The following is a 19,268-nucleotide window of genomic DNA, read 5'->3' as shown; positions in this document are numbered from 1 at the left end:
TGAGAAGGCTATCTACACTTACAGTGAAAATGTGCTTAATTCATTAGACAAAAAATTGCAGGCAACTGGTATATTTTGTGATCTGTCAAAGGCATTTGACTCTGTAAATCACAATATCCTTTTAAGTAAATTAGAATATTATAGTGTAACAGGAAATGCTGCAAAATGGTTCAAATCTTATATCTCTGGCAGAAAACAAAGGGTGTTATTAGGAAAGAGACATGTATCAAGCTATCAGGCATCATCCAACTGGGAACTAATTACATGTGGGGTCCCACAAGGATCCATTTTGGGGCCCTTACTTTTTCTTGTGTATATCAATGACCTTTCATCAGTAACATTACCAGATGCCCAGTTTGTTTTGTTTGCCGATGATACAAACATTGCAATAAATAGCAAATCAAGTGTAGTCTTAGAAAGATCAGCTAATAAAATATTTGTGGACATTAATCACTGGTTCCTAGCCAATTCTTTGTCACTAAACTTTGAAAAAACACACTACATGCAGTTCAGAACTTGTAAGGGTTGTCCCATGAGTATATGTCTAACATACGATGACAAGAAGATAGAAGAAGTGGACAGTGTTAAATTCTTGGGATTACAGCTTGATAATAAATTCAACTGGGAGGAGCACACCACAGAACTGCTGAAGCGTCTTAACAAATCTCTGTTTGCAATGCGAATTTTGTCAGACATAGGGGATATAAAAATGAAAAAGCTGGCATACTATGCTTACTTTCATTCCATGTCATATGGGATTATTTTTTGGGGTAATTCATCAAGCCAAGCTAAAGTTTTCCGGGCACAAAAACATGCAGTAAGAGTTATATGTGGTGTGAACTCAAGAACATCCTGCAGAAGCCTGTTTAGGGAACTAGGGATACTAACTACTGCTTCCCAATATATTTATTCCGTAATGAAATTTGTCATTAAAAATATATCACTTTTTCAAACCAACAGCTCAATTCATGGAATCAATACTAGAAATAAGAATAATCTTCACAAGGATTTAAAGTCACTTAGTCTTGTACAAAAAGGTGTGCATTATTCAGGAACACACATTTTCAATAACTTGCCAGCAGCCATAAAAAGCTTAAAAACCAATGAAATTCAGTTTAAGAGAAGCCTAAAGGATTTATTGGTGGTCAACTCCTTCTACTCCATTGATGAATTTCTCAGTAAAACCAACTGCTTTGTGTATAAGTACAATATAACTTCTGCACAATTTCAGTGCAGTAATGTGTTCATTGAAAATTTGTGTGTGTGTGTGTGTGTGTGTGTGTGTGTGTGTGTGTGTAAGTACAATCAAACTTCTGCACCATTTCTATGCAGTTATGCGTTCATTGTAAATAAGTATTATAGTAGTTGTATTACATGTTTATTACCTTATAAATAAATAAAAAACATTTTTATTTTAAATTCAGTGCATTAGTATTTGTAAAATGACTCTTTCATATAGTGTTCATTAAAAAATGATGATCATTCCACTTGGGACCTGTGGAATGGTACATTAGCTTATTTGTTTTAGTTGTAAGTATTCGTCATGTATTGTTGTTTTTCTGACATGTTCCACTTCCTGGAGGACTTCCTCACTAAGGAACAATTGGAATGAAAGTAAATCTAATCTAATCTAATCTTCATATGCTGTGATCCTTCTAAATATAGATTCATGCTGAGAATACACATTTTTGAGTGGCATAAAAAACTTGACACAATCTGGGAAAATATTGAAGATGGACAGTGTACTGGAAATCTGACACCTCAGATTGATAAATATGGGGCCAAAGTGCAAGGTATTTTTGGCTGTGATCACCGATTACATTTGATAGCAGAGTCACTAGATTTAATGAATTTCTGTGTGCACAGAGTTGTGATTATGGATTTGCAAATGTGGACATGGTCCATGGCACTGATACTGAATGTTTTGTCAGAGGAGTAGAAGGAAAATTGTGCGACGATTTATCAGCAATGGTTGAAACATTTGAAGACAGTACCAAATTTTTTGCACAGATTTATAACTGGTGATGAAACTCAGATTTCACGTTATAATCTGCAGATGAAAAGGCAAACCACTGAGTATAATACAAATACTCCTAGGTCCAAAAAAGACATATGTGGGCAAATCAGGAGTTGTTTTTAATGAAAACAGTGTGGACTACAAGGTATTTGTACCTGCTGGACGAAATGTGAATGGCAAATTGTGGGCAGGTATGCTCCAAAGTTTGAGTGTTATGGTCTATTGTGACTCAAGGGAGTTCACCAATATGTGGATACTCCATTGTGATAACACATCCAGTCATAAATTGTTAACTGTGAGAGATGCTCTTGCCAGACACTTATGGCAAGACTGCCTCAACCACTCTGCAGTCCAGATTCTCCCCCCACCTCCCTCAATCTTTCATTTGTTCCCTCAGATCAAAAGGAGCCTGAAAGCATCATTTTGACTCAGAGAAGGGGAACCAAGTGGATTTGAGGGGGTGCCTAACTGAGCTTCTGGTCACCACCAATAGGAAGTGTGAATATTGGAAACAATGCTGGCAGCCGTGTGTTGATGCCAGAGTCATATTTTATAATAAAATCTCCAGCAGATTTGTATTAATGATCTAGGTCCAGTACTTACAGGAAAGATCTTATGTAGTTGTCACCAAACACAAGCTTAGTTGTCCTTTCCTTGATTTTCAGTACTCTTTTATATAAGATAAACTTCTTACTTTATTTTGGATGTTCTGTTTGTATAAAGTGTGTTTTACACTGATTGTTAAAGTTTATTAAATTATGCTTTCATGAAGTTTTTCTTCACAGAGTAAGGCATCAGGAGTTGTTGAATTGGCAGTGGAGCCAAATTTCATAGCCCTGGGTCCATACCACTGTGCAGCAGGCATGAACAATCATGCATGGTTTTACGAGTTGGGACAGCAGCCAGTACAGAGTTTATCAGAGCATCAGTATGTGGGAACTGTCAACAGTCTCCAGCTAGGACCTGAATATGCCTCAGCTCTTACTGAGGGGAAAGTGCAACTGCATCTGGTGAGTAACAGTTTTTAAGTGCAACTGCTGCTTGTGGCAGCTGAAAAGCAAACTCTAGGAATTTGCATGCTTTGCATGATTTCTGTTTTCCTGATGGAGCTATATTAGTTGCTGGTGAATATTTCATTCTCATTTTTTGTATTTGTAAAGTGGCATTGGAATTGGTAAACTATGGAGTATGAGTGTGAGTTTGAATTCCTAGATAAGCACATTTTACAAAAGATTGCTATCTGTGCTGCTGACTGTGGATGGGAGGTGAAATTATACAGATTTTGTTTGAAAAATTTCAGACACACACACACACACACACACACACACACACACACACACACACACACACACACACACACACACCCCTACCCCTACCTCTTCCACTGCATAGTAGCTAATTATAAAGGATATTTGTTTTATTGTTTTAACTCAGAACAACTAAATATCTTAAAAATATGCCTCATATGAAAAAATCCCAGATGAAAAGTTAATATTTTCAAAGGAGACATCTCTGTGCTAAAACTGGCCTCCCCATAACCCCCTCTGCCCCTCTGGGGAGATCAAAATTTTATTTTCAAATGGGAAGCCCCTCTCTTTATTGCATATTCTGATTCCACACCAAAAAATACCTAGGATTTATCTGATAAATTTTGTTCAGTTTGTGGTAGATGGCCCTGTATTGACAAAATTTGGTTTTTCTCGTTTTTGCTATTAAGAACTGACTCATTTGATTCTACTTTACATTTTTGATAAAAATGTAAACATTTGTTCTAGATTGTTATTATTATTGTTAAAAACTTAATCGGTTTGTAAATTTGATTTTACAGTTTCACATTTAGTCAGGCAAATAAGCTACTTTTAACGTAACATAACTGATTAAAGTGTGTACTTCCATACAACCACTGTAACTTCTCTTACTATCATGTCTGCTATTTCATTTTTATCTACTTCTTCTTCAGTTTCTCTTGTATGACTCTGTACATATTGCTTCCATATTCCAACTTTCCTCTCCTCGATATCCATTCTGCTGTTTCTATGTTCTGAAGAAAAGATTGACAGCATGTATCTTCTCTGTAGTTATGCATGCTTCTACAGCTTTGCATCTAGCCTCTAGCCATCCCTGCTTAGTCATTTTCCACTTTCTGTCATTTCCCTTTTTAGGTGACTGTATTCCCTTTCGTCTCCTTCCTTTACAGTATTTTTATATTTTCGGCATTTATCCTCTAGCCATCCCTGCTTAGCCATTTTGCACTTTCTGTTGTTTTCCTTTTTTAGGTGACTGTATTCCCTTTTGCCTCCTTCCTGTACAGCATTTTTATTTCTTCAACTTTTCTCAACTAAATCCAATATTCTTATTTTATCCAGGGCATTCGACTAGGTGTTTTCTTGAAACCTATGTGATTCTCTGCTACCTTTCCCATTTGATTTCTCAATGCTACGCATTCATCTTTTGTTTTGTTGTCTTCACCTCTTCAGTCCACAATTGTCTAATTCTGCCTCTTAAACTTCTAACAGCCTCTGAAGCTTTCAGTTTATCCAGGTCTCATCACCTTAATTTCCTATTTTTTTTTTCAAGTTTGTTCAGTTTTAATCTACAATTAATAAACAATAAATCATGCTCAGAGTCCACTTTTGCCCCTGCAAATGTTTTACAGTTTAAAATGTGTCGGGCTATATATAATCAGTCTGAAACCTTTCATTGTTCCCAGGTTTCTTGAACATATACAACCTACTTTTGTGATTTTTAAAAGGTCTGTCAGGCAGCTTCCTCTTTCATTCACCTGTCACAATTAAATTTTCATCTCTCTTAACTGTCTGACAAATTTCTTTTATTTCATCATACATTCTTTCATCTGCGGAACTTGTTGATGTACGAACTTCTACTATTGTGGTAGGTGTTGGCTGTGTATCTTGGTCAGAATAATGTGTTCACTGTGCTATTCATGTAGCGTCCCCACATTCCTGTTTTGTTATTCATCATTATCCCACTGCTATATTACCCCTGTTTGATTTTCTGTTAATAACCCTGTATTTACATAAGCAGAAGCTCTCTTCTCTTCATCCTAGTGTCACGTTTCACTAATTTCCATTATTTCTAACGTCAACCTGTTCATTTCCATTTTTAAATTCTTTAACTTACCTACCTGATTAAGTAATCTAACACATCACACACTGACCTGTAGAATGCCAGTTTTATTTTTGCTGATGTACCTCTAACTAAATGAAACAAAGTTATTTAATTATTTTTCCTGCCTTTCTCTCCCCCCCCCCCCTTTCACCCCCATCCAAATATTGCCAATTGCCAATAAACTATTACCAGCAGTCCCTGCTAGTATAATCATATAAAATTTCATTCCCTACATTAGACAGGTCAGTTTTACTGACCCAGTAACTGAACAAGATACATTAAAAATCATGAGCCACAAAATCATCTTTCTCATGTAGAGTTGACAGTATCTCAGATTATTTATTAAAGAATATTTCTGTGGAAATTGTTTTACCCCTGTGTAATGTGATTAACAACTCAATAAGTGGAGAGTGTTTTCAGAAGTATTAAACACCTCAAAGGTAAGTTCAACCTTCAAGAAGGGGGATGTATATGGTGTAAACAATTATTGCCCTTTTTTTATTACTCACAAGTATTCCTAAGGTAATTGAGAATCATATTCAGTCATATAACAGCACTTCTAACAAAAAAATAAGAAAAAGGGAGGTTGTTGACCAAACATCAGTTTGGATTTGAGACAAAATTTTCTGGAGTGGACTGATAGCACACATCAGTGGGACTGCCATAGAGACAAACTGCTAAAAAAACTGGGCAGTCTCAGCCATACATTCAGAATCCTCAGGCAGTCATGGGATATAAACACTGTAAAACGTTTGTGTTATGAACATAACACATTTTATAATAACAAATCGCATCCCTGTAATCACTGATACAGAAAACTTTTCCTCATGCAAACAAGACTAATGAAAATAATATAGAGTGTACCCATGCAATAAAATACTAATGCTACAATCAAAGAACTAAATATGTTGTCAGTGTTCTGTATTTACATTCCAGAAACAAACTCTACATCTAAATGATTACTTTGCATTCATACTTAAGTGTCTGGTTTAAAGTTCATAGAATTACTTCTATACTATTTTGTGACTGTTTCGCTCTTGAGTAGAACATGGGTAAAATGAACACCTAAATTCTTCTCTTATTTTCTTACAGTGGTCATCTCTCCATAAGTAGGTGATAGTGATCAAAATATAATACAAAGACCTGCCGGTTTCAATGTCACTTTGTTTTCTTCTATGTTTCACTGCCAGGCGCAAGAGCCGTACTATCAACAGTTAATTTACAAAATAAACCTTACGCACAATCCGTAGTTGCTGTACAAATTGGAGAAAATATATAGCAGAGCCATTGGTGGGGAGGCTTGCATGCCTCAGCCATACAGATAGCCGTACCATAGGTGCAATCACAATGGAGGGGTATCTGTTAAGAGGCCAGACAACGTGTGGTTCCTGAAGAGGGGCAGCAGCATTTTCAGTAGTTGCAGGGGCAACAGTCTAGGTGATTGACTGATCTGGCCTTGTAACACTAACCAAAATAGTCTTTCTGTGGTGGTACTGTGAGCGGCTGAAAGCAAGGGGGAAACTACAGCCATAATTATTCCTGAGGGCATGCAGCTTTACTGTATGGTTAAATGATGATGGCGTCCTCTTGGGTAAAATATTCCAGAGGTAAAATAGTCCCACATTCGGATCTCTGGGCGGGGACTACTCAGGAGGACATCATTATTAGGAGAAAGAAAAATGGCTTTTTTTGGAGTGTGGAATGTCAGATCTCTTAAGCAGGCAGGTAGGTTAAAAAATTTAAAAAGGGAAATTGATAGGTTAGAGTTAGATATAGTGGGAATTAGTGAAGTTTGGTGGCAAGAGGAACAAGACTTCTGGTCAGAGATGAATACAGGGTTATAAATACAAAATCAAATAGGGATAATGCAGGAGTAGGTTTAATGATGAATAAAAAAATAGGAGTGCGGGTAAGCTACTACAAACAACATAGTGAACACATTGTTGTTGCCAAGATAGACATGAAGCCCATGCCTACCACAGTAGTACAAGTTTATATGCCAACTAGTTCCGCAGATGACGAGGAGATTGATGAAATGTATGATGATATAAAAGAAATTATTCAGATAGTGAAGGGAGATGAAAATTTAGTAGCCATGGGTGACTGGAATTCGATAGTAGGAAAAGGAAGAGAAGGAAACGTAGTAGGTGATTATGGAATGGGGTTAAGGAATGAAAGAGGAAGCCGCCTGGTAGAATTTTTCACAGAGCATAACTTAATCATAGCTAACACTTGGTTCAAGAATCATAAAAGAAGGCTGTATACATGGAAGAGGCCTGGAGATACTGGAAGGTTTCAGATAGGTTATATAATGGTAAGGCAGAGATTTAGGAACTTGGTTTTAAATTGTAAGACATTTCCAGTGGCAGATGTGGACTCTGACGACAATCTATTGGTTATGAACTGTAGATTAAAACTGAAGAAACTGCAAAAAGGTGGGAATTTAAGGAGATGGGACCTGGATAAACTGAAAGAACCAGAGGTTGTAGAGAGTTTCAGGGAATGATTGACAAGAATGGGGGAAAGAAATACAGTAGAAGAAGAATGGGTAGCTCTGAGGGATGAAGTAGTGAAGGCAGCAGAGGATCAGGTAGGTAAAAAGACGAGGGCTAGTAGAAATCCTTGGGTAACAGAAGAGGTATTGAATTTAACTGATGAAAGGAGAAAATATAGACTTGCAGTAAATGGAGCAGGCAAAAAGGAATACCAACGTCTCAAAAATGAGATTGACAGGAAGTGAAAAATGGCTAAGCAGGGATGGCTAGGAGACAAATGTAAGGATATAGAGGCATGTATCACTAGGGGTAAGATAGATACTGCCTACAGGAAAATTAAAGAGACCTTTGGAGAAAAGAGAACCACCTGTATGAATATCAAGAGTTCAGATGGAAAACCCATCCTAAGCAAAGAAGGGAAAGCAGAAAGGTGGAAGGAGTATATAGAGGGTCTATACACGGCTGATGTACTTGAGGACAATATTATGGAAATGGAAGAGGATGTAGATGAAGATGAAATGGGAGATATGATACTGCGTAACGAGTTTGACAGAGCACTGAAGGACCTAAGTCGTAACAAGGGCCCGGGAGTATACAACATTCCATCACAACTACTGATAGCCTTGGGAGAGCCAGCCCTGACAAAATTCTACCATCTGGTGAGCAAGATGTATGAGATAGGTGAAATATCTTCAGACTTCAAGAAGAATATAATAATTCCAATCCCAAAGAGAGCAGGTGTTGACAGGTGTGAAAATAACTGAACTATCAGTTTAATAAGTCACAGCTGCAAAATACTAACACAAATTCTTTACAGACGAATGGAGAAACTGGTAGAAGCTGTGAACTTGGGGAAGATCAGTTTGGATTCCATAGAAATGTTGGAACACGTGAGGCAATACTGACCTATGACTTATCTTAGAAGAAAGATTAAGGAAGGGCAAACCTACATTTCTAGCATTTGTAGACTTAGAGAAAGCTTTTGATAATGTTGACTGGAATACTCTCTTTCAAATTCTGAAGGCAGCAGGGGTAAAATACAGGGAGTGAAAGGCTATTTACAATTTGTGCAGTAATCAGATGGCGGTTAGAAGAGTCGAGGGGCATGAAAAGGAAGCAGTGGTTGGGAATGGAGTGAGACAGGGTTGCAGTCTATCCCCCTTGTTATTCTATCTCTATATTAAGGAAGCAGTAAAGGACACAAAAGAAAAATTTGGATTAGGAATTAAAATCCATAGAGAAGAAATAAAGACTTTGAGGTTCGCCAATGACATTGTAATTCTGTCAGAGACAGCAGAGGACTTGGAAGAGCAGTTGAATGGAATGGACAGTGTCTTGAAAGGAGGATATAAGATGAACATCAACAAAAGCAAAACGAGGATAATGGAATGTAGTCGAATTAAGTCGGGTGATGCTGAGGGAATTAGATTAGGAAAAGAGACACTGAAGTAGTAAAGGAGTTTTGCTATTTGGGGAGCAAAACAACTGATGATGGTCGAAGTAGAGAGGATATAAAATGTAAACGGGCAATGGCAAGGAAAGTGTTTCTAAAGAAGACAAACTTGTTAACATCAAGTATAGATTTAATTGTCAGGAAGTTGTTTCTGAAAGTATTTGTATGGAGTGTAGCCATGTATGGAAGTGAAACATAGACAATAAATAGTTTAGACAAGAAGAGAATAGAAGTTTTCGAAATGTGGTGCTACAGAAGAATGCTGAAGATTAGATGGGTAGATCACATAACTAATGAGGAGGAATTGAATAGAATTGGGGAGAAGAATAATTTATGGCACAACTTGACTAGAAGAAGGGATCATTTGGTAGGACATGTTCTGAGGCATCAAGGGCTTACCAATTTAGTATTGGAGGGCAGCGTGAGGGTAAAAATCTTCGAGGGAGACCAAGAGATGAATACACTAAGCTGGTTCAGAAGGATGTAGGTTGCAGTAGGTACTGAGAGATGAAGAAACTAGCACAGGATAGAGTAGCATGGAGAGCTGCAGAAAAGCAGTCTCTGGACTGAAGACCACAACAACAACAGCAACAGGAGAAAGTTGGTGACTGAAATTTCATGAAAGATCTTGTCATATCAAAATCCCCCTTTTTTTTAAAAAAAAAAAAAAAAATGATTGCCACTCCATCATGCGTATCGCACTCGCAACACTCTCTCCCCTATTTGGTGATAGTACAAAATGAGCTGCCATCTTTTAACTTGACTGATGTCCTCCGAGAGTCTTGTTTGGTAAATGTACTATACAATACACAGCAGTAGCCTGGAACCATAATGTATGCAAACTCTTTAGTAGATTTGTTGCATCTTCTAAGTGTTCTGCCTATAAATCAGTCTTTAGTTTGACTTCTATGTTATCTATTTGATGGTATCAATTTAAATTGAAACTTTGTGCCAGATTAAAGCTGTGTGCCGGACTGAGACTTGAACTCTGGACCTTTGCCTTTCATGGGCAAGTGCTCTACTGACTGAGCTATCCAGGCATGACTCACAAACTGCCCTTGCAGCTTTACTTCGGCCAAATCCCATCTCCTACCTTCCAAACTTCACTGAAGCTCTCCTGGAAGGTAGGAGATGAGGTACTGGCAGAAGTAAAGCTGTGAGGACTGATCATGATTCGGCTTGGTTAGCTTAGTCGGCAGAGCACTCACCTGCAAAAAGCAAAGGTCCTGGGTTCGAGTCTCGGTCCAGCACACAGTTTTAATCTGCCAGGAAGTTTCATATCAGTGTACACTCTGCTGCAGATTGAAAATCTCATTCCCAATTTAACTTGTTTGTAATTGTAATCCTTAGGTATTTGATTAAAGCAACAATCTTTAAATGTGTGTGATTTATCATGTAGCCTAAACCTGAACAGATTTTTTAAGTACTCTGGAGGACTCCACAATTTTTGTTGTTTAGTATAAATTGCCACTTTTCACACCATACAGACGTTTTTTCTCAATCATTTTGCATTCAATTTGATCTTCTAACAGCTTTACTAGTTGATAAATGACAGAAACATATACAAACAATCTAAGAGAGCTGCTCAGATTGTGTACTAAATTATTTATGTAGATTACGAATTGCAGGGGGAGGGGGGGGATGTCTATGACATTTTCTTGGGGATCCTCAGATATCACTTCTGTTTCACTAGATGACTTCCAGTTAGTTATTATGAACTGTGCATAACAAGCCAAAAAATGTACAATTATTCCACATGAATGAAGAGAGACCGTCATCTGTTAATCAGAAAACTGAGCAGATGCATGATGGTACGAGAAAATATGGGTAGCCTATACCTCAGCAAACTATTCCTATCAATTAAAAATAGAACCAATACTTCTAGGAATCTTGCAAAGGGAGTGCTGGGAATATACTTTTTATTCTCAAAATGAGTACCTAAAAGCAAACTTTCAGTAAGTATATGGATCATACTCTCTCCCTCATGCAATTTAAGTCTTAAGAATGTTATGTTCCAAAAATATTACGCATGCAGTAGTCAGCTGTACATATAATTCTGTGTACCTTGGTCTAACCCCAAATATTCTAGTTTGTCCTGTATCTTATTCTTCCACACAGTAAGATGCCTGGGCCAAATAAATAAATAAAAATGAAATGGATATACATAATATTATGCCATTGGAAATGGCAAACAAAAGTGAGTACACGCATGGGGACATGCGCGCGCACGCACACACACACACACACACACACACACACACACACACACACACACACACACTGTAGCCACATCATGATAATGTCACCAATGCTGAGTATGGACTTCAAAAGAGAAATAATTGTGGGTCAGAATGTGGTTGGTTAAAATGCTTTGAAGGAGGTAGTGAGGAATTTGATGTTGTCAGGACAATGTTGGGAAAGGTGCTGTTTAATGCTAACAAGACCATGGATTTGGGGAATGTTGGTATACAAGGATGTATCATTGACAGTGACAGGCAAAACGTTTGGTGGTAAGGGGGCAGAAACTGTGGGAAGAGGATGGAAGAGATGATTATTGGCTAAGATTTGGGAAGGGAAACTGGAATTGGTTGTTGATGCTGATGAACTAAGGCTGTTGATCGGTTTTATGAGCATTGCAACCAGGCATGATGAGGTGACCAATGAGGAAACTTGTGTAATTGATTTTGTTGATTCTCACCTCCCTCCCCTTTTTCCAAATCCCCCCCCCCCTCCAGTGTTGTCATGGATGCAGGAGTGTGCATGGGAGAGGGAGAGGAGGGCATAAGAAAATTTCTGGCAGGTAGCAGTGCCACTGGACCAGTGGCTGCAGGAGAAAACAATAGTCATCTATATAGCTGAAACAACACTGATGAGTTGTCATAAAGATGTTTAGAAAATCTCTTTTGTGGATGGTTGTGGTAGGTGAGTGAAGCTGGTGCACCCAATCGACTGATACTGTCATGAATCTCTGTACACTGGCTTGAATACTTTAGACTTGTTATGAAGTGTCGAAAGTGTACCTGTAATGTGCAAATGATTGTCGTGTGTGCTTGTGCAGTATTTTGTAGTGTTTGTAATGGTAAGAATGACTGTGTAATGAAAAGAAAATGGGTTAAGAAACCTGGAGCCAGCATGTAATCCTCACTTTTCAAATGACACCAAGGAGGAAAAGGGCTTCGAATTTCAATCCATCAGATGGACCACAGTCAAGAGCATCACATGTTGTCACTCCAGGATACACTAAAGATAAGATGAACACCAGTTTGGAAAGGAGACCTATATTTTCATCTACAAAAACACTCCACAAGTCACCATACGGTGCATGGTGGAGGTTATCTTATACCTCTACCAGTCATTTCATTTCCTCTTCAATTCACAAATAGAGCGAGGAAAAAATGACTGTATATATGCCTCGGTACAAGCCCAAATTTCTCTTATCTTTACTTTGTGGTCCTTACGTGAAATATATGAGGTATGTTAAAAAGTAAATTGAACCTTTGACATAAGCTTATTTTTCAGCTTCTTTAGCACTCCCTCAAAATAGTCCCATCTACTGTCAATACACTGTTCCCATATTTGTTCCAGTTTCGGAAAGCCCCCTGGATTGCATTTTATGGGGTGGTGTACAGGTCTCTCATCGTGTTGTCTTCTGAATCTCCTCTAAGTTTACGAAACAACAACCTTTCAACATGGTTTTAAGTGTGAGAAACAGAAAAAGTCTAGGTGTTGAGAATATGGTGAATGGGGCATAATGGTACTCTGATGTTTTGCTAGATAACTGGGGTTGTCATGATGCAGCATCCAAGTCCGGTTTTTCCACAATTTGAGCCTCTTCCTGCACGCAGCATTCCATTTGCTTTCTAGGATTCATCAACTACTTCTTGAACAGGTAAATGGTAGTTTCTTTGTATCACAGTACAAGCACACTCAGCATGGTCATTGAAGTGCAAAGTTGCCCAGGCTTGGAATTGTCACCAACTGATATTCTGCCCTGTTGAAAATGCTTAAACCACTCATAGCACTGTTCACAACTCATACAGCCCTTCTTGTGTGCTTGGCTAGGCAAGCTCTGTTAAGTTTGTAGCATAATTGTGTGCTTACATTGTTCTTCAAGCTCTTTAATTGTCACTTTGGCAGTAATCTGGTGATCATCTTGTGTGTGTTCTCTTTTTCAGCAGCTGTAGCTTGCTTATGAATGGTCATAGTGAAATGTGGCAAACGGCAGTTTGTTGTATAAACCTGCCTCCATATGCCCTCAGTATCTGCAGCATGCTCCCTCTGTTCATTGACCCACTCTTTTGAAAGTTCAATTTCTTTTTGAACACACCTCTTATGTTGGCAGCAGAGAATCATTCTACAGTCAGCTCCAAATGCTGGGTGTCTAAATTTTCTCAGTAGCATCCCGCAAAAGAACAGCATCATCCTTCCAGGGATTCTCATTTGATAAACTCAAATGCATCTCTGTAACACTCACATGATGACTGTATCTGTGGGTAACAAATCTAGCAGCACACTTCTGAATTGCTTCGATGTCCTTTAATCTGATCTAATGGGTATTCAGACACACAAGCAGTGCTCAAGACTGGGTCACACTAGTGTTCTATATGTGACCTCCTCTACAGATGAACCACATTTTCCAAAAATTTGCTCAATAAACCTAAGTCAACCCTTGGCGTTCCCTACTACTGTACTTATATGCTGGTTACGTTTCATATCACTTTGCAACATTATGCCTAGATTGATTTGACTGTGTCAAGCAGGACTCTACTAATGTTGCCTAGATATTTAACTGATTTGACTGTGTTAAGCAGGACACTGCTAATGCTGTATTCCAACATTACAAGATTGTTTTTCCTACTCATCTGCATTAACTTACAATTTTCTACATTTAGAGCAAGCTGCCATTTGATACACTAACTAGAAATTTTTTCTAAGTCATCTTGTATCCTCCTAAGGTCACTCAATGATAAAACCTTCCCATACATCACAGCATCATCAGCAAGTAGCCACAGTTTGCTGCTTATCCTGTTTGTTAGATCATTTATGTATATAGAGAATAAGTGTGTTCCTACCACACTTCCATGTGGCACCCCTAATGGTACCCTTGTCTCTGATGAACACTCAGCCTTGAGGAAAACATGCTGGGTAATATTACTTACGAAATCTTTGAGCCACGCACATATCTGGGAAACTGGACCAAATACTTGTACCTTCATGTAAAGTCTGCACTGAGGCATCATGTCAAATGCTTTCCACAAATCTAGGACTACGAATGCTGCCTATTGCTTTTCATCCATGGTTCACTGGATTTCATGTGTAGAAAGGGCAAGCCGAGCTTCTTATGATCAGTGGCTTTCTAAATCAGTGCTGATTTGTAGACAAAAGCTTTTCTGCCTCGAGTAAATTTATTGTATTCAAACTGAAAATATTTTCAAGAATACTGCAGCAAACTGATGTTAAAGATATTGTCTGTAATTTTGTGAGTCTATTCTTTTACCCTTCTTCTATACACGAGTCATCTGTGCTTTTCTTCAGTGTACAGTGGTTACAATTTTGCCTGTGCTCCAATTCTTAACACTTCCGTGTATGGAGGGATGGTTTCTTTATTTGACAGCTTCGTGGTGAACGTGGAAAATAGATTTGACCTATTGCTTCAGTTATAAGCTGGTGAGCCTCAAGCAGTTGCAGGTGTAGACAGGGCACAACAAACTTTCAGCAGCAAATTGAAAAGTAAGAATGTAGGGAAATAAGTAAAGAGAAAGAAAGTGTTGTTGTTAGGTAGTTCCCATGGAAGAGGATGAACTAGGATCAGAATACCAGGTAGGTCACCAATTTTTTTAAACCTAATGCTGGTCTGGAGCAGGTGACAGAGGATTTAGGATCACTTTGCAAAGATTTCACTAAGGAAGACACCGTGGTTATAGTGGGTCTGCCAGGTAATAGTAATGACAGAGATCCTGGGTACAGTATAGAGTGTGAACTGTCAAAGATTGCATCAGCATCGAAGCATACTAGTGTTGAGTCTGTGCTGTTCTTGGGTGCCATTACCAACCTCATTTGAACTTTACTGTCGAGAGTGAATTCGGAGTTGGAACGGCTGCGTATGTCGGGTGCAGGGTCACACATTGGTGTGGTTCCTGTTGATTCTCTCAGTAGGTGGGGTTATACTAGCCATGGCCTTCATCTCAACAGGAAGGGGAAGGGTAAACTGGCTGGGAAAATAGCAGGAAAGTTAAAGGGGGGAGGCACTGTCATAAGTGATAAAATACCATTGGTTATAGGGTTCAGAAAAGACCCTTTTTTAGGGTAGGGAGGACAGAAAGAAACCAAATTTTAAGAGAGGTTAGGACTGAGACAGACCTTCAGTTTGAGAAAGAAACCAAAAAACATAATTCTAGCTTATTACATCAGCATAAGCAGCTATTGGTTAAGAATTTTCAACACTCAGCAGATATTTCAACTCTGTCCAATTTTAACTCAGTCAATGTGAATGTCAGCTGTCTTTATTGTATCAAAATATTTGAGGACTGAGAAATAAAATTAAAGAATTAATTATCTGCATAGATGAATTGGAGTCCTCAAACCCAGCTGACATAATCTGCCTCTCTGAACATCATGTGACCACTGGAATAGAACTTTAAAGTGTTACAGGGTTTAGGTTAGCATCTCACTTTTGTAGAACAGAAATGGAGAAAGGAGGAGTTGCCACATTCATCAGGAACTGTCATAAATTTAAGAACGTAGACATTCATCATAAATTTTTCTGAGAACAGCATATGGAAGCATGTACAACAGAAGTAGAATTTCACAAAAAATCCTTCATAATACACTCCTGGAAATTGAAATAAGAACACCGTGAATTCATTGTCCCAGGAAGGGGAAACTTTATTGACACATTCCTGGGGTCAGATACATCACATGATCACACTGACAGAACCACAGGCACATAGACACAGGCAACAGAGCATCACAATGTCGGCACTAGTACAGTGTATATCCACCTTTCGCAGCAATGCAGGCTGCTATTCTCCCATGGAGACGATCGTAGAGATGCTGGATGTAGTCCTGTGGAACGGCTTGCCATGCCATTTCCACCTGGCGCCTCAGTTGGACCAGCGTTCGTGCTGGACGTGCAGACCGCGTGAGACGACGCTTCATCCAGTCCCAAACATGCTCAATGGGGGACAGATCCGGAGATCTTGCTGGCCAGGGTAGTTGACTTACACCTTCTAGAGCACGTTGGGTGGCACGGGATACATGCGGACGTGCATTGTCCTGTTGGAACAGCAAGTTCCCTTGCCGGTCTAGGAATGGTAGAACGATGGGTTCGGTGACGGTTTGGATGTACCGTGCACTATTCAGTGTCCCCTCGACGATCACCAGTGGTGTACGGCCAGTGTAGGAGATCGCTCCCCACACCATGATGCCGGGTGTTGGCCCTGTGTGCCTCGGTCGTATGCAGTCCTGATTGTGGCGCTCACCTGCACGGCGCCAAACACGCATACGACCATCATTGGCACCAAGGCAGAAGCGACTCTCATCGCTGAAGACGACACGTCTCCATTCGTCCCTCCATTCACGCCTGTCGCGACACCACTGGAGGCGGGCTGCACGATGTTGGGGCGTGAGCGGAAGACGGCCTAACGGTGTGCGGGACCGTAGCCCAGCTTCATGGAGACGGTTGCGAATGGTCCTCGCCGATACCCCAGGAGCAACAGTGTCCCTAATTTGCTGGGAAGTGGCGGTGCGGTCCCCTACGGCACTGCGTAGGATCCTACGGTCTTGGCGTGCATCCATGCGTCGCCGCGGTCCGGTCCCAGGTCGACGGGCACGTGCACCTTCCGCCGACCACTGGCGACAACATCGATGTACTGTGGAGACCTCACGCCCCACGTGTTGAGCAATTCGGCGGTACGTCCACCCGGCCTCCCGCATGCCCACTATACGCCCTCGCTCAAAGCCCGTCAACTGCACATACGGTTCACGTCCACGCTGTCGCGGCATGCTACCAGTGTTAAAGGCTGCGATGGAGCTCCGTATGCCACGGCAAACTGGCTGACACTGACGGCGGCGGTGCACAAATGCTGCGCAGCTAGCGCCATTCGACGGCCAACACCGCGGTTCCTGGTGTGTCCGCTGTGCCGTGCGTGTGATCATTGCTTGTACAGCCCTCTCGCAGTGTCCGGAGCAAGTATGGTGGGTCTGACACACCGGTGTCAATGTGTTCTTTTTTCCATTTCCAGGAGTGTATTAAGTGTATATTGAGCACCTGCAGGTAACTTTAACCTGTTCATAAACCACCTTGAAGCTGTACTGTCCCATTTAACAACCAAAAACAAAGAAATAGTGGTTGCTGGAGATTTCAATGTAGATTTTCTTAAAGACTCTCCTAATAAGAACTTATTTGAGTTAGTAACACTGTCATTCAACTTCATTCCCACTGTAAAGTTCCCCAATAGGGTAGCCAATTGCTCACAAACAGCCATTGATAACATCTTTATAGAAAAGTCCAATGGACAAAATTATATTACAAAACCAATAGTCAATGGCCTCTCAGACCATGATATGCTGTTCCTTCTGTTAAATGTTAATACTGAACAGGATATAAAATCTGTGAAATCTGAGCTCAAGAGGGTAATCAATAAGCCAAAAATTGATTATTTTAGGACACTCCTCAGAGACATTCACTGGACTGATGTTTACAGTGCTCATGGCACTGAAAAATATAACACATTTACTAATGAAGTGCTTACCTTATTTGAACACTGTTTTCCCCCAAAACTAACCAAGGTTAGAGCAAAGTCTACAAAGAAGCCATGGATTACTCAAGGAATAGGGGTATCTTGTAAAACAAAAAGAAAACCGTATCTGTCAATCCGAAACAGTTCTGATGTTGATGCTATAGCACATTACAAGAAATACTGCAAAATATTAAAGACTGTAATATGGACATCAAAGCAAATATATTACAAGGAAAATTTAGTCATAGGAGATAACAAAATAAAGACAGTATGGGATGTAGTGAAGGAGGAGACCAGTAGAACCAGACATGAAGAGGGACAAATAGCATTAAGAGTAAATGGTACATTGGTGACAGATGTGTGTAGTGCTGCAGAACTTTTTAACAAACATTTTATAACTGTTACTGAAAAGATGGAGTTGTCAGGTTCTGTAGATGCTGCTATGGAATACCTCAGACCAGACATTTCAAGTAACTTCCACAATATGAATTTGACCCTACCTACCCCAGCAGAAATAATGCCCACCATAAAATATTTAAAAACAAAAAACATCTAGTGGGTATGATGAAATATCAACAAAGTTAATTAAAGAATGTCATTCTGAGTTAGGTAACATATTAAGCTATCTGTGTAACCAGTCGTTTATCAGTGGAATATTTCCTGAATGGCTGAAATATGCTGAAGTTAAGCCACTAAGGGAGATAAAGAAATAGCATCAAATTTTCGTTCAATTTCACTTTTGCCAGCATTCTCAAAAATTTTAGAAAAAAAAATGAACAATAGGCTTTATGACCATCTTATCTCAAATAACATACTGTCAAAGTCGCAATTCGGAATTCTAAAGGGTTCTGATATTGAGAAGGCTATCTAGACTTACAGTGAAAATGTGCTTAATTCATTAGACAAAAAATTGCAGGCAACTGGTATATTTTGTGATCTGTCAAAGGCATTTGACTGTGTAAATCACAATATCCTTTTAAGTAAATTAGAATATTGTGGCGTAACAGGAAATGATGCAAAATGGTTCAAATCTTATATATCTGGCAGGAAACAAAGGGTGTTATTAGGAAAAAAGACATGTATTAAACTATCAGGCATCATCCAACTGGGAACTAATTACATGTGGGTCCCCACAAGGTTCAATTTTAGGGCCCTTACTTTTTCTTGTGTATATCAATGCCTTTCATCAGTAACATTACCAGATGTCGATGATACAAACATCGCAATAAATAGCAAATCAAGTGTAGTCTTAGAAAGATCAGCTAATAAAATATTTGTGGACATTAATCACTGGTTCCTAGCCAATTCTTCGTCACTAAACTTTGAAAAAAAAAAAAAAAAAAAAAAAAAAAAAAAAAAAAAAAAAAAAAAAAAAAAAAAAAAAAAAACACACACTACATGCAGTTCAGAACTTGTAAGGGGTGTCCCACGAG

At 39.3% G+C, this 19,268-nt stretch overlaps 1 protein-coding gene across 1 annotated transcript in view; it reads left to right on the top strand.

The window, feature by feature from the left end:
• LOC126473900 (WD repeat-containing protein 19) overlaps positions 1-19,268 on the top strand; it is a 301,274-nt gene that overhangs the window by 148,144 nt on the left and 133,862 nt on the right. The window contains exon 8 of the mRNA XM_050101244.1: positions 2,803-3,027. Within this exon, the coding sequence (XP_049957201.1) occupies positions 2,803-3,027 (225 nt within the window). The remainder of the gene's footprint in view (positions 1-2,802; positions 3,028-19,268) is intronic.

This window comes from Schistocerca serialis, chromosome 4 (genome assembly GCF_023864345.2).
Source record: "Schistocerca serialis cubense isolate TAMUIC-IGC-003099 chromosome 4, iqSchSeri2.2, whole genome shotgun sequence".
Classification (NCBI taxonomy): domain Eukaryota; kingdom Metazoa; phylum Arthropoda; class Insecta; order Orthoptera; family Acrididae; genus Schistocerca; species Schistocerca serialis.
Note: the sequence above shows the minus strand (reverse complement) of the source record. Positions and strands in the feature narration are given on the sequence as shown.